The sequence below is a fragment of the Pseudophryne corroboree genome, chromosome 6, assembly GCF_028390025.1.
Source record: "Pseudophryne corroboree isolate aPseCor3 chromosome 6, aPseCor3.hap2, whole genome shotgun sequence".
Taxonomy (NCBI): Eukaryota; Metazoa; Chordata; class Amphibia; order Anura; family Myobatrachidae; genus Pseudophryne; species Pseudophryne corroboree.
The window spans coordinates 838,087,387-838,103,754 of NC_086449.1; the positions used below are offsets into that span (position 1 = coordinate 838,087,387).

A 16,368-nucleotide genomic window follows, 5' to 3' on the forward strand; every position below is an offset into this window, starting at 1 on the left:
ACTTATGTAAGTCAGCGCGATGCAGCGGCATCAGTCCGAAGGCGGATGAGGAGCAGTGATGAGCTTCTGAAGGCAGAAGACATCGGGGAAGTCCTGGATAAGGGGCGGCTGTGCAAAAGAGCTTAAAGGCCGCCGCCCACCAGGTGAAGACCCTGAATAATAAAACATTTTTAAAAACGTGTTGTGTTTTTATTGTCATATTTTCTTTACAAGCAGGGTATTAGTGTAACTGAGCCTGTAGCTATAATCTGAGTGACAGCTCCCCTCCCCCTGTGTGCAGAATGTGACCCCCCCTTGGTGTCTGAGTGTCAGAGACTTTCACTTTCATTTCCCTCTCCTGCTGCAGCGATGGCGTCTGCTGATCTGAGACAGGAGCTGGACTGTTCCATCTGCCTGAGCATTTATACAGATCCTGTCACCCTGAGATGTGGCCACAACTTCTGCCGGGTCTGTATTGATCGAGTGCTGGATGCACAGGGGAGGGCTGGAGTATATACCTGTCCTGACTGCAGAGCAGAGTATCAGGAGCGCCCTGCCCTGGAGAAAAACAGGAAGCTCTGCAACATAGCAGAACATATCCGCTCTATTCCAGAGGAGGAAACCGGGGTGTTCTGTACTTACTGTGTCCAATCTCCAGTACCTGCTCTTAAATCCTGTCTCAAGTGTGAAGCTTCTCTGTGTGATACACATTGGAGGACACACAACAAGTCAGCAGAACATGTCTTAGTTGATCCAACCACTTCCTTGGAAAACAGAAAATGCTCCATCCATAAGAAGATCCTGGAATATTACTGCACTGAGGACGCTGCCTGTATATGTGTGTCCTGCTGTTTGATCGGGGAGCATAGAGGACATCAGATGGAGTCACTGGATGAGGCCTCTGAGAAGAAGAAGGAAAAGCTGAGAGATGTTCTGCAGAAATTGACCACAAAGAGAGCGGAGGCTGAGAAAAGAGTCCAGAGTCTGCAGGAGCGCAGGAGAGAAGATCAGGGTATAGCAGCTGGTGTGACAGAGACAATCACTGCTCTGTTTAGAGACATCAGGAGACAGCTGGAGGACCTGGAGAAGGGAGTCCTGAGTGAGATCTCAAGGCAGGAACAGCGCGTTTCACTCTCAGTCTCTGATCTGATCCAGAAGCTGGAAATAAAGAAGGACGAGCTGTCCAGGAATATGCGTCACATTGAGGAGCTGTGTAACATGTCTGATCCAGTGACTGTCTTACAGGAACCAGACACAGGGGACTTGTGTGATACTGAGGAGCTGAGTAACATGACTGATCCAGTGACTGTCTTACAGGACACAGGGGACTTGTGTGACACTGAGGAGCTGAGTAACATGCCTGATCCAGAGACTGGTGTAGAAAAAGGGTCAGATATGGGGGATACTGAGGAGGAGGATAGTGAGGAGGAGGATAGTGAGGATGATAGTGAGGATGATAGTGAGGATGATAGTGAGGATGAGACTGAGGAGGTAGAGATACATAAGGTAGGAGATCTGGATGTTGGTCTCATCTCAGGGACGTTACGCACATTATCTGATATAATAACAGGGATAAATGTGTGTTTCTATGTGCAGGAACCTGCAGACATATTACTGGATGTAGCCACAGCTGGTAATAATATACAAATATCTGGGGACAGGAAAAGCACATCCAGGTCACATATAAACCAGAATCACCCAGTAACACCAGAGAGATTTCAGTGTGATCAGGTAATAAGCAGCAGGGGATTCTCCTCAGGGCGACATTACTGGGAGGTGGATGTCAGTAAGTCAGTGAGGTGGATGGTGGGGATGTGTTATCCCAGTATAGAAAGGAGAGGATTGCAGTCATACATTGGAGGTAATAACAAGTCCTGGTGTTTGCGGAGGTATAAGAATGAGTACTCAGTGAGACATGACAGGACAGATATCCAGTTACCTGACAATATCCCCTGTGACAGAGTGAGGGTATATCTGGATTATGAGGCAGGACAGTTGTCCTTTTATTCTCTGTGTGACCCCATCAGACACTTACACACCTACACTACCGTCCTCACTGAGCCCCTCCATGCTGCATTATATGTAGAGAAAGGGTGTATAACTGTATGTGAGGGAGTCAGGAGCTGGGAGACATTACCATAAGACATCTGCCCAGAGACTGGTGACATCACAGGGAAGTAAAACTGATTGGTGGGACACTCAGCAAATAGAATGAGGCAGTAGGAGGAGCTACAGTTGTGTATATTATGCTGCTGATCTTCGCATCACAAGCAGCGTGATTTAGCCAAATGCGCACGCGCAAAGTCCCCTCTACGACAAATGTGCAGAAATAAACAATTTTTTTGTGTTCGCATCCATGCAATGACAAAGAGGCGTCTTGAGGGCGGTGCGAAGGAATGGCTTCGATAGCTAGCGAAAATGGGTGTCTTGTGGGGGAGTGTGCTAAAGGCTGCAGGTGTGGTTTTCGCACCGTGGCAAAGCTGCTCGTTGCTGGTACACACCAGGCGTTCGCAGCACAGGAGTAAGTCTAGGGCTGCGCACAGCTAGAGAACACTTGCTACAGGTGCCTGACAGGGTGCACCTGGCTAATCATTAACAATTGAACGCAGCTGATTGAGATGTGAACGCATGAAGACCTCATTTATAGCTGTATCACTGACAGATTGTATGTACACTTACACTCCCTGGAAATTTTATTACGTTCAATGTAAGCAAATGATGTTACACTGCCAAGCAGCACACGTGTGTAGTAGTAGCAGCAGCAAATACATGTGTACTGGTCACGTCCATTGTCCCACATGTCTGCTTTGTGTATAAATGTATTTTTATTTGTAAGTGATAAAAACTAAATAATTTCATTATATAGCCACAGACATGCCATGTTTTCCAGATTCATAGATTACTTTTGTGTTTACATAACAACATTACAAACATAATTGACCATAACCTACAATGTTGTTACCTGCAGATTTGCCTGATACATTGCTATGGATGAATTAGGTCAGTTGTGAGTTATATTTCTGATATTGCTCATTGTACCCAAACATCTTCGTGGCCGTATATTGGCCCTCATTCCGAGTTGATCGCTCTGTATTTTTCATCGCATCGCAGTGAAATTCCGCTTAGTACGCATGCGCAATATTCGCACTGCGACTGCGCCAAGTATTTTTACAATGAAGATTGGATTTTTACTCACAGCTTTTTCATCGCTCCGGCGAACGTAGTGTGATTGACAGGAAATGGGTGTTACTGGGCGGAAACACGGCGTTTTAGGGGCGTGTGGATGAAAACGCTACCGTTTCCGGAAAAAACGCAGGAGTGGCCGGAGAAACGGGGGAGTGTCTGAGCGAACGCTGGGTGTGTTTGTGACGTCAAACCAGGAACGACAAGCACTGAACTGATCGCACAGGCAGAGTAAGTGTGGAGCTACTCTAAAACTGCTAAGTAGTTTGTGATCGCAATATTGCGAATACTTCGGTCGCAATTTTAAGAAGCTAAGATACACTCCCAGTAGGCGTAGGCTTAGCGTGTGTAACTCTGCTAAATTCGCCTTGCGACCGATCAACTCGGAATGAGGGCCATTGTGTAAGGAGCAACATACATGTTTTATTTTTAAGAATGATTTTACGCTAAGCAACTTGCCATGATTTCTTGGCTTTGACAAACTTTTTTTTTAAAGCAAAAAATCTAAAATGAATTAACTCTTTAGACACACCCACAATAATAAACACACAATTTCACACCAAAGTATCTTGGCTCAAAGTAAATGTACTGTGGGGGTCATTCTGAGTTGATCGCACGTTGCTGATTTTCGCAGCACAGCGATCGGGTTACTACTGCGCATGCGTATTCACCACAATGCGCACGTGCGTCGTACAAACAGCATTGTTGCTGGGCGATGCTTCTAGCGACTAATCCATTCACACGGGTGATCGCAAGGAGATTGACAGAAAGAGGGCGTTTATGGGTGTCAAATGACCGTTTTCTGGGAGTGGTAGGGAAAATGCAGGCGTGTCCAAGTGTTTGCAGGGCGGGTGTGTGACGTCAGTTCCGGGACCGGACAGGCTGAAGTGATCGCAAGGTCTGAGTAAGTTCAGACCTACTCCGAAACTGCAAAAATCTTTTTCGTCCTGCTCGGCTGCACATGCGATCGCATACTTGCAAAGCGAAAATACACTCCCCTATGGGCGGCGACTATGCATTTGCACGGCTGCAAAAAGTAGCTAGCGAGCAATCAACTCAGAATGAGGGCCTATGTTTGAAACTAGTACATAATGTTTGTCACAAAAAGAACATTTGTTAACAAAAATAACAGAGCAATAGACTCCTGCTAGTGCACAAAGTAGGAAGACAGTACCCAGTAGTGAAGCCCCCCCCCCCCCCCATCTACTGGGCAGCAAACTCAAAAAGAGACTGGTGTCATAACCCTGGCTGATGAACATGTGGGTCAAGTTGGGGAAGATTCTGGCCACAATACCCAAACCCAACTATCCACACCACAATATGAAGAGGAAGCTGGGACAACTTCCAAAGATAATGCATCACAGGCTACTAACAAAAAGAGAAAACAGCAAACCCCATTCAGCATGAGGGAGTTGGTCATTATGGTCCCACAAGCCAGTGAAAAGCAATTTGAGGCCCAAATCAACATGGATGCCAGGAAATGTGACCGCATCTGGCAAGAAATAATTTCTTCTTCTTTTTGTGGCCCACCTGAAGTGGATGTCCAGTGGTTCTTTTTTCTTGGGCAGGGGTAGGGGATGGCCCAGGTGTTGGAGCATCCCTAAGACTGTGGCTAAGGAGTCCAGCGATGGTCTGGAAGCAGGGTTGGACTGGCCCTGGGTACAGGGGAAACCACATGTGGGCCCCACTGTCTGGGTATCCCTTCCCCTCCACAATGGATCAGGTTCCAGACTGTGTACTTGAATTGTACATTATACTTGTTACCTTATACTGCACAGGACTATGGTGTATTACTCTGGTACATTATCATGCATGTATTAGCAGTAATTACTATATATATTTATCAAAGGGCCCAGACCATGCACTCTCTTATAGTTAGGCAAACCAATGTGCTGGCTGGCCACACCCCTTCAGGAGACTGGCCACACCTCTAAACATGGGCCCCTACCACAGCATCCCCCCGGTGGGCCCTTCATGCCCTGGCGATCACAGGTGTTCAGCTCAGTGAGCCGGCAGGACATCTCACGTACCCCCCGGAACATCTCGTCATGGAATTTGTGTTTTCAACTCCATGACTGGCTATCTCAGCCAGAAACCCCGGGAGAGTGGTTTGGGTGGGGGGCCCAGTGTTGGGCTCGCCAGGTGGTATTTGCTGCCCCACACTGGAGTTGACACTACCTCCCCCATCCTCAGCCTAAGTGAGATGCCCCACCTGTGACTCAGTGAGATGCCCCCCCCCCCCCCCGTGCTGTGTTTTGGCAAAAAGATAAAAAAGACAAAAAGATCAAAAAGAAAAAAAAATAATACAATGATACAGAAAGCACTTGCCAATATATGTTTCTAAACTTACAGGGGCGAAGGGGGCAGCAATGGCGCCGCAGCAGGATAAGGAGGAGGGGTGCCGGGCGGCCCGAAGGCGTGAACGCCGGGGGAGGGGGGGTTGGCTGCAGGGAGGCAGGACCCCCTCCCCTTTGCATCACCTGCAGGGAACCCTGGGCCAGTAAAAGGTGCGGCCCAGAGGCGGGGGGGGGGGGGAGGAGGGAGAGGCAGATAAAGCAGCAGCCGGGGGGGAGGGAGTTAATAGCTCCATTTGCCCCACACAGGAAAGGAAGTACCTGTGTCTGTCCGGTGGCTGCTGCAATTCCAGGGATCCAGGCATGGCTTCCACAGTGACCGGAGGCAGGTCACCATCACAGCAGGGAGCAAGGGTCGGGCAGCGCTTGGCAGAGCGGCCAGAGAGGAGAAGGGAGCTTCCAGCACGATACAGAGGCCGGGAGGTCAGCATTTCTGGCCAGCAGCTGCAGGGCCCATCCGTTCGTTCCTCTTCAGAAAGGCAGCACAGGAGCAGTGAAAATGGTGCTGTGGCGCCATCTGGTGGCCGGAGGACACATAAGAAGAAACAACCAGGGGAAAAAAGAAAGAAAGCAGGAAAAGCAACGGCTAGATCCGGAAGGCAGCAGCGACCAGCAGCCCTGCGAAAGGAGCAAGGGCAAGAGGGGGGTGAGTACCAGCCGGGGCAAGAAGGCATAGGAGAAAGGGGGAATGGGGCAGCCATTTTAGGCCCAAGGGGGGAGGGGCAGAGCGGGGGAACCCCTATTAACGTTGCAGCAGAATACCCCAACACAGGCTAGGAACGTAGGAGCAGCATGCCAGGAAGGGGGAGTTATTCTCACCGACACAGCTAGCGGGGCAGGGTCACCCGAAGTGAGGGGGAGATGGGTATTCCTGGCAGAGACACAGCAATATAATAGCCCGGCTAGGCAGCCAGAGGGCACTCCTAGGCAAGGGGGTAACTGGGGACAGGGCGCAGGGAGCGCACAGGACAGGGACATTACGCTAGGGTTGCGAAACCAGCTTGCCCGCTCCCCTGCGTTTATATCCCCGCCCAGGAGAATGTACCAGCAGATACCAACGCCAGTCACAGGACAGAGCAGGGGCCACGAAACGCCGCAAGCAAGCAATCGGGAGCAAGGAGCCACATCGCAAGATTTCACATCACAATCGCAAAATTTCACATCACAAGCGCAAAATTTTACATCACAAGCACAAGATTTCGCATCACAATCGCAAGATTTCACATCACAACCACAAGCGAGAATCCAAGACAATTACAGCAGTTACAGAGACAGTGCGGTCCTCGCCATGCCCAGCGGCCCGTCAGGGCAGCATCTTGCCGCTGCAAGAACGGCGGAGAAGAATACAGCGGAGGCCGGTGCCGTGACCAGCCCGGCCAGAGAAGACGTCTCCACAGCATCACTCAGGAACGGTGAGATGAACCATGTGTTTAATATGCAGAATGTGAATGTTATGCCGTTGTATAATAGCAATACACAAAGTGTGAGGGGTGGTACTGAAAAGGGGCAGAGGCAGGGGTTGCACCAAAACAGCGCAAATGGCAGGGGGGCCACCTTAAACGATGTAGCGAACACACAATGGGAGGGTAACAGCGCCGCAGATAATCAGGCGGGCAAGCGGGGCAATAGCAGCGCGTCCGAGTCAGACGACGACGAGGCATGCAAGGTATTGAAAGAGCAACTGCGGTTGGCCAGGGCCAATCACAAGAAGAAGAAGTTGTCAGCCCCAGGGGCAGATACAGCGTGGAGTAAGCTAGGTCAGACCGGAGCAGCTAAGCCAGTTTTCTTACAGCAGGGAGGCGCATTGGATCACGAGCTAGGCGCATTGGCAGGGCATTTGCCTAAAGAAATTAGGAAGGAAATTGTGAAGGGGGATTTAATCGACATATGCTCCCTTACAGAGGAGGGTCTCAGGGACAAGGAGAGGGGCAGCGAGAAGGGAGTAGGGCGAGGGGAATCCTACAAGACAATTGACAATTGGATGACCGGGATGTTCGCATACTCTGGTTGCTACATAGAAGCTTACCCAAATATGGCAATGAACATGATGAAATACATCAATCTTGTTTATTCAGTGTACAAGGATTATGGGGGAACTGCGTGGCGCAGATACGACGAGTCCTTTAGGTTAAGAGCGCAAGGGCAGCAACCCATCAAGTTTGGGACAAAGGATATCGAGCTGTGGCTCAAGGCGCAGGCAAGAGGGGCTAGCGATAAAGAAGCGACAGCGCAAAGGCAGGGGACAGGGAGGCCTGGCACGCATAGACAAGATATGCTCAAATGCTACGCCTTCAATGACACCCGGTGCACACGGGCGTTCTGCAAATTCAAGCACGCATGCACGCACTGCAGCGAAAGTCACCCGGCAAAAGACTGCTTTAGGAAAAAAGGCCGCCAGGGAGAGAGAGGGGAGAAGGTATCTGGAGCGCTTGTGCCTGTCAAAGGCAAGTAGCCCAGTGAGGCTGGAGGGTATGCAGGCATGGCTAGCCAGGTACCCCAAGCGTTTAGAAGCCCAGCGGTTGCAGGAGGGTTTTAGAGTAGGGTTCAAGATCCCAGTAAGACGGGAAGTCCTTCCGGGCGACCGCAATAGGAACCTTCATTCCATCAGGGAGCAGCCGCAGGTGGCGCGACAGAAAATTGGAAAAGAATTGGAGATGGGCAGGATGGCCGGGCCATTCGCGCCCCCCCCAATTGAAAATTTGGTAGTGTCACCGCTGGGGTTAGTTCCCAAGAAAGCACCGGGAAAGTTCAGACTTATTCAACACCTATCTTTCCCGGAGGGGGCATCGGTTAATGATGCCCTGGACGTGGAACAGTGCTCGGTGCAATATCAGTCGTTTGACCATGCGATAAAAATGGTTAGGAGGCAAGGGAAAGGGGCCTTGTTGGCGAAGCTGGACATCGAGTCAGCGTTCAGGCTACTCCCCCTGCATCCGGACAGTTTTTACCTTATGGGTTTCCAGTTTGAGGGCCAATATTTCGTGGACAAATGTTTGCCTATGGGATGCGCAATATCTTGCGCGTTATTCGAAATTTTCAGCTCCTTCTTGCACTGGTGCTTGGAAGCACGGACAGGCTGTAGGGCAGTAGCGCACTACCTGGACGATTTCTTGCTGGCAGGCCCAGCTCAGTCTGGGCAGTGCGCGCAGTTGCTGCAAGAGCTCACAAAGATGCTGAACGAGTTCGGAGTCCCCATTGCGGGGGAGAAAACTGAGGGCCCAAAACAGGTTATCTCTTACCTAGGTATAGAGATCGACACAGAGAAGATGGAGTGCCGGTTGCCAACAGAAAAAATCGAAAAGTTGGAGCGAGAAATCAGTGCATGCGCCCAAGCGAAGTCAGTTACCTTGGGCCAGTTGCAGTCATTGCTAGGGTCGCTGAATTTTGCTTGTCACGTAATCCCTATGGGGCGGATTTTCAAGCGACGTATGGAAAGGGCAACAGCGGGAGTGAGGAAGAAACATCACTTCATCCGCATCAGCGGGGAATTGAAGGAAGATTTGTTAGTATGGCAGGATTTCTTGAAACAGTTTAACGGGGTACGCATGTGGCCGAGCAAGATATCGCCAAACCATGCACTGCAGCTGTTCACAGACGCAGCAGGAGCCATAGGCTTCGGAGCGTACTTGCAGGGAGAGTGGTGCGCAGAAGAATGGCCGCAAAGGTGGAAGGACAGCGGTTTGACTAAGAACTTGGCAGCTTTGGAGTTGTTTCCTATAGTGGTAGCCGTAGAGGTTTGGGGCCGCAGGCTAGAGAATAAGTTCATACAGTTTTGGTGCGACAATATGGGTGTGGTACAGGCCATAAACAGCCAATCTGCCTCGTCCGCACCGGTGATTAGGTTGCTGAGGTGGTTGGTAGCGGCATGCTTGAGGCACAACATCACATTCAGGGCAAAGCATGTGCCAGGAGTCGAGAACGTTATCGCGGACGCGCTGTCACGTCAGAAATGGGAGGTGTTTAGGGCGGCAGCGCCGTTCGCGCGGGGCCAAGGTTTAACATGCCCTTCTCATCTTTGGCAGATAGCCGAGCCTGTTTGAACGAGCTGGTGGGAAGGTCCCTGGCGCCCAAGACCTGGAAAGCGTACGTGGCAGCATGGGAGAAATGGCAGCAGTTCCAGGGGAACGTAAGCTCAGAGGGCCAGGCGCCCCTGCAGCAATTGTTGGAATTCTTAGGCAAGAGTAGGGAGGAGGGAGCATCAAGGGCAGTGGCAAACACCAGGCTGGCAGGGGTATCTTTCTTTTCAAAGTTGCTAGGGAAAGAGGACCTAACTAAGGCATTCGTAGTGCGCACAGTGATGAAGGGATGGGCCAGAGCGGAGATACGGAGACCGGACTCCCGGGAGCCAGTAACCATAGAGAGGCTTAAGAGCATTATTCACATAGTGGCGAAAGTATGTAGCGGAGAGTACGAGGAAACACTGTTTAAAGCAGCGTTTATCATGGCGTTTAGCGGAGCATTTAGGGTCGGGGATCTGGTAGCGCAGTCAAAAACGGCCACAGGAACAGGCCTGTTGGTAAAAAACGTAGCGGCCTCGCAGGGCGCGGTCTTGTGCAAAATTCACAAGTCAAAAACGGACCAGATAGGGAAGGGAAGATGGGTCCAGTTGGGCAGGCACCAGGACACAACAGTCTGTCCAATCGAGGCGGTACAAAAATTTTTGGAGGTCAGGCCAAAAGGGGGCGAGAATTTCCTTATTCATGTGGATCAGACAGCACTTACCAGGTTCCAGTTCACAGCCATATTTAAAAAATGCATCAGGGAGTTAGGCTGGAACCCGAAGAAGTTCGGAACCCACTCATTTAGGATCGGCGCGGCAACATCCGCCGCAAGCCAGGGATGTTCAGCCGAAGAGATAAAGGGGAAAGGGGGGTGGAAGTCAAACAGTTACAAATCTTACGTCAGGCCGGTGGCCAGGGCGCCGCCGCAATAGAAGGAATTGACAACTGTCCTAACACCCCCTCCTCCCCCCCCCCCCCGCTTCCTTTAATCTTCGCAGGGATCATCGGGAAGCGGTGTTGGATCTTCGGCCATTCATACATATTCTGGGCAGCGGCACGGGCCGCAAAAAGACCATACGGGCGCCAGCTGGGGATGAGGCGAGAAGAGGCAGCAGTTTTTTGGCTGGGCAACAGGGGCATGGTATGGGAGCAGGCCAGGGAGGCCTGGCTCAAAGCCGAGCGGGCATTGGGAAAGCCCGACATGTTGGTGTTGCACCTTGGGGGAAACGATATCAGGAAAACAAAGTCGCTAGACCTGATCAGGCAGGCCAGGGAGGACATTGCCTGGATAAAAGGGCGGTGGAGCAACGTGCGCATAGTCTGGTCAAAAATTATCCCGCGACTAGCCTGGAGGGGGGCTAGGTCAGGGCACGGAATAGACAGAGCTAGGAAGAAAGTCAATGCGGCCATCGGTAAAGTGGTCACAGCCAACGGGGGAAGCGTTATACACCACAATGACCTTGCAGGGAGATGTGAGGGTTTTTACAGGCACGATGGGGTGCACCTGTCGGACATAGGCCTTGATATCTTCAACAATGCGTTGCAGGATGCGTTGGAGGGTTTGCGGTGGTAGCGCAGGGTGGGGCTTTGGTCCGCAGGTCGCTGGGACCTCGTGTGGCGGGGAAGGAGCGGTGCACAAGGCATGGTAAGGGGGGATTGTCAGAATGCCTCGCATAAGTCACCAATTAGTAGGCCATACGCCTGGTTCCAGCTAAATGCGGCAGGGGCCATACGGGTTGCGCGCCGTGGTAGGGTGTTATGCGCATGGTAGCTGGTCCCCCAGCGCAGGGGGCGTGGTCCGTCGGCCCGCAAGGGCGGGCCGGGTACGCCTCAGGCGGGGAGGGGGCGTGGCCGTTGCCGGTAAGGCACGCCCCAGGCGTTTCTCTAAACAGCGGGAGAGCCGTGCACCGCTTCCTCTCCTTTTTACCCTGCAATGGTGTGTTTTTGGTATTAGGTGGAAATAAAGCTGTGACCATTTATTCTTTGCACAAAATTACAAGTCTCGTCTCCAGTTATTTGATTAGAGCAAGCCGGCGGGGCACCAGAAGGTCACCCTCTCCATCCTTACCTGCCAAGCCATGTGGACATTCCATGGCAGGTGTGTCGGTGTCCATTTCAGACACACCTGCCACCTCCTCATAGGACACACAGACCATCGCTAGCTCCTCCAGGTCTGTATACTCCACAGTTTCAGGGGCTGGGCCTCCCCCTGTTGCCCTCAAAGCATTCCAGTTCGCAGACTTTTTCAGCTTCAGGCGGGACTTGAAGTCAGCCCAACTACATATGTTTTGTGGTTTGGGGGAATGGAGAAGAAAGAAAATGTAAGTAAATGTGCTGCCTACTTTTTGAACACCTGACATGGTATTGGTTGCTAAAGGCAACCTCACTTGAAAACTGCTGCTTAAATCTTAATTAATGCATACTATAGTGTTTGTCCTTGTGTCGCAGTATGTACTTACCGTCTTCGGACTTCCTGTGGTGTGCGGACAATTGGGCCAACTCCATTCACTGTCTGTAATTTCTTGCCAGATCTGGTCTTTTGCCCCAGCGCCCATGTTTTTCGGTCCAAAATGGATTTTATCAATGGCCTGTGGAACCAAGATTGCCAACTCCCTCTTTGAAAATGGCGGTTGCCGTTTTCTCTTTCTGTTGCCTGTGAACCATCAGCCTGTGAAGTGTCGCCACCTTCCTCTTCACTTTGTGGATGGGTTTGCTGGGTGTGGGTATTTGGGACAGAATCTTCCTCATGCAGGTCCCTCACACCAGCCTCTTCTTCTGCTTGTGGGCCAGTAGATGGGGGTTGGTCAATACTGGGTCCTGCTACTTCCTCCTCTGCACTGGCAGGTGTTTGTTGCTGCTGAGCACGTCCATGCCAGCTGCCTTCATCTTGCCAAGATGGCACGCATCTGCTGATAGAGCATTTCCATCTCAGCAGCCACTGGATCAGTCACTAGATCCTGCTCCAGGATGCTTATTACATGTACGTATGAATCTGTGATGTGGTTTTATACCTGTGTATGCAGGGTGTTGCGTGAACCCGCGCAGGTGATGCATACACAAGTGGTACACATGCAGGGATTACTCACACTATTTAAGCATCTTCCATGCCGCCTGTGTTGTGGGTGTATGCAGGATTTTATGAATTTCGAGTTGTCTTTTCAGAGTTGTTCGCCATTCAAGGTAAGTTTTGTGTTTCAAACAAACGCATACTTCCATCGTATTGCGTTGCAGTTATTTGTTGTTTAGCGAACGCTCAGCATTTTTAAACATTAATTTTGACTTACATGTTGTTAGTTTTTTTTGCGTTTTGTTGGTATGTCTTGTATGACGTTTGTGGTGGTTTGGACTTTCATTGTAACTGGAATCTGTTTTCCTTTATTCTAATTGGACCAACAGTATATCTATCTGCTGGTAAGTATATGCATGTTCTTTGGTGTGTTTGGGGTGGTGGAGTGTGGTATTCTCTGTGTACAGGTTTGCTTCTTATTGTTGTGTCACTTTTCATTCTCCAGGGAGCATATTTTGTATTTTTGTGCCATAGTAGGCTTGTTTCAGTTCTCCAGGCCTTTTGCCTTTTTTGGGGGGGCCTTGCTATCTATCTGCTGGTACGTATATGCATGTTCTTTGGTGTGTTTGGAGTGGTGGGGCGTTGGCTCATTTTTGGAGTTTCTATTTACCCATGTAAGTATATTTGTGTGTTAATTGTATGTTTAAGGTAACAAGTGTGTTTTTGTAATTTTATTGGTGTTTGTTGTTTTTGGTTAAAAATTGTCAAAATATTCTGCCTAATTGTTTACATTTCTTTCCTCCTGGTGGTCGACATTTAGATATGTATTATGAGACAGAAGTGAGTTGTTTTTTCATGATGCATATATTTCAATGTTGTAATATTTGTAACACATTGGATGTTGTTTTGACACAATTTTTTAACCTTTTCAAGATGCTGGTGGCCACATATCTATCCTCAGAAGCCGTCCAAACCCAACCTGCCCCTCATCCTGGAAGGCAATAGAGGCGTGCAAGGCCTAGTATTTTCCGTACCCGTGTCACCCTTTTTGGTATGCCAGATGATGAGGTTGTGCAGTGATACAGGCTGCCCCCTCAGGTCATCCTAGAAACTCTCTCAATAATAGAGAGTGATCTAGATACATCAATTCGGTATCCTACAGCAATACCAGCATTGACACAATTCCTTTGTTGTGTTACATTTCTGCGCCACAGCATGTGGTTGGGGTGCTGGTAGGAATCTCACACTCAGCTTTCTCAAAAATACTGAGGCGCGTAATTGCAGAAGAATTAAGCAGTTCATATCAATGCCATTGGATGCTGGGGCCTGAGCTGTGGTGAAGTGGCAATTCCAGGAAGGAGGTAGTCGCTACCCACACGTTTTTTGGGGTTGTGGATGGGACACATGTTCCACTTGTGGCACCAGATCATAATGAAGAAATCTATAGGAACCGGAAAATGTTCCACTCTCTGAATGTGATGGTTGTTTGTGGCCCATCCCTCCAGATCCTGTCCCTGAATGCAAAGTACCCTGGGAGTGCGCATGATGTCCACGTCATTAGGCAATCAGGGATCTGCCAAAAATTAAGACTGATGGAAGGCCAAGACACGTGGCTATTGGGTGAGTTGTATTGGCAACATTTTTTTAAAGCTTTAAATCTTAGGTTATGTGGGCCATACTTTGAACATATGATTGTCTTGTCTTTTTAGAGGAGATCGTGGATACCCTTGCACCCCCTGGCTCATGACTCCTTGCAGCACACCCACACCAGGGCCACAAGCAGCATTTTATTACGCACTTACAGCCCCTAGGCAGTTGATGGAGCACACAATTGGCGTCCTGAAAGGACGCTTCCGTGTGCTCCACCGCACTGGTGGCGACCTCATGTATTCGCCGGAACTGGTAAGTATAATTGTGGTCCTGTGTGCAATCCTGCACAATATTGCTGTGAGGAGGCGTGTCGAGCTGCCTGATAATGAGGTATTACCCCAAGAGGATGAGGAGCCAGGGTTTGGGCGCACAAGGGTCTGGGGCTCGGAGGCCCAGCGGGGACATGCCTTTAGGGCACGAATAGTCAGACAATATTTCAGGTAGGCTTAGGTTAAGAACACATTAAACACTTGTTTCTCTGACGTCCTAGTGGATGCTGGGGACTCCGTAAGGACCATGGGGAAATAGCGGCTCCGCAGGAGACTGGGCACAAAAGTAAAGCTTTAGAACTACCTGGTGTGCACTGGCTCCTCCCCCTATGGCCCTCCTCCAAGCCTCAGTTAGATTTTTGTGCCCGAACGAGAAGGGTGCACACTAGGTGGCTCTCCTGAGCTGCTTAGTGAAAAGTTTAGTTTTAGGTTTTTTATGTTCAGTGAGACCTGCTGGCAACAGGCTCACTGCATCGAGGGACTAAGGGGAGAAGAAGCGAACTCACCTGCGTGCAGAGTGGATTGGGCTTCTTAGGCTACTGGACATTAGCTCCAGAGGGACCGATCACAGGCCCAGCCATGGATAGGTCCCAGAGCCGCGCCGCCGGCCCCCTTACAGAGCCAGAAGACAGAAGAGGTCCGGAAAATCGGCGGCAGAAGACGTCCTGTCTTCAACAAGGTAGCGCACAGCACTGCAGCTGTGCGCCATTGCTCTCAGCACACTTCACACTCCGGTCACTGAGGGTGCAGGGCGCTGGGGGGGGGGGGCGCCCTGAGACGCAATAAAAACACGTTGGATGGCAAAAAATGCATCACATATAGCTCCTGGGCTATATGGATGAATTTAACCCCTGCCAGAATACACAGAAAAACGGGAGATAAGGCCGCCGAGAAGGGGGCGGAGCCTATCTCCTCAGCACACTGGCGCCATTTTCCCTCACAGCTCCGTTGGAGGGAAGCTCCCTGGCTCTCCCCTGCAGTCACTACACTACAGAAAGGGTTAAAAAAGAGAGGGGGGCACTAATTACGCGCAGTATTAAAAATACAGCAGCTATAAGGGGAAAAAACACTTATATAAGGTTATCCCTGTATATATATAGCGCTCTGGTGTGTGCTGGCAAACTCTCCCTCTGTCTCCCCAAAGGGCTAGTGGGGTCCTGTCCTCTATCAGAGCATTCCCTGTGTGTGTGCTGTGTGTCGGTACGTTTGTGTCGACATGTATGAGGAGAAAAATGATGTGGAGACGGAGCAGATTGCCTGTAATAGTGATGTCACCCCCTAGGGGGTCGACACCTGAGTGGATGAACTGTTGGAAGGAATTACGTGACAGTGTCAGCTCTGTATAAAAGACAGTGGTTGACATGAGACAGCCGGCTACTCAGCTTGTGCCTGTCCAGACGTCTCATAGGCCGTCAGGGGCTCTAAAGCGCCCGTTACCTCAGATGGCAGATATAGACGCCGACACGGATACTGACTCCAGTGTCGACGGTGAAGAGACAAATGTGACTTCCAGTAGGGCCACACGTTACATGATTGAGGCAATGAAAAATGTTTTACACATTTCTGATAATACGAGTACCACCAAAAAGGGGTATTATGTTCGGTGAGGAAAAACTACCTGTAGTTTTCCTGAATCTGAGAAATTAAATGAGGTGTGTGATGATGCGTGGGTTTCCCCGATAACAACGGATAATTTCTAATATGTTATTGGCATTATATCCTTTCCCGCCAGAGGTTAGGGTGCGTTGGGAAACACCCCCTAGGGTGGATAAAGCGCTCACACGCTTGTAAGAACAAGGGCTCTACCCTCTCCTGAGATGGCCGCCCTTAAGGATCCTGCTGATAGAAAGCAGGAGGGTATCCTAAAATGTATTTACACACATACTGGTGTTATACTGCGACCAGCAATCGCCTCAGCCTGGATG

The 16,368-nt window shown here is 50.2% G+C and overlaps 1 protein-coding gene across 1 annotated transcript; it reads left to right on the plus strand.

The window, feature by feature from the left end:
* Window positions 1-333: 333 nt before the first annotated feature.
* Window positions 334-2,840, plus strand: LOC134933879 (E3 ubiquitin/ISG15 ligase TRIM25-like). The gene has a single exon (XM_063929418.1). It carries the CDS (start codon window positions 349-351, stop codon window positions 2,119-2,121), a length of 1,773 nt encoding a protein of 590 aa, XP_063785488.1. The 5' UTR covers window positions 334-348; the 3' UTR covers window positions 2,122-2,840.
* Window positions 2,841-16,368: the final 13,528 nt, after the last annotated feature.

Coding starts and splice junctions, on each gene's coding strand:
- LOC134933879 (XM_063929418.1), top strand. CDS start 349: ATGGCGTCTGCTGATCTGAGACAGGAGCTGGACTGTTCCATCTGCCTG.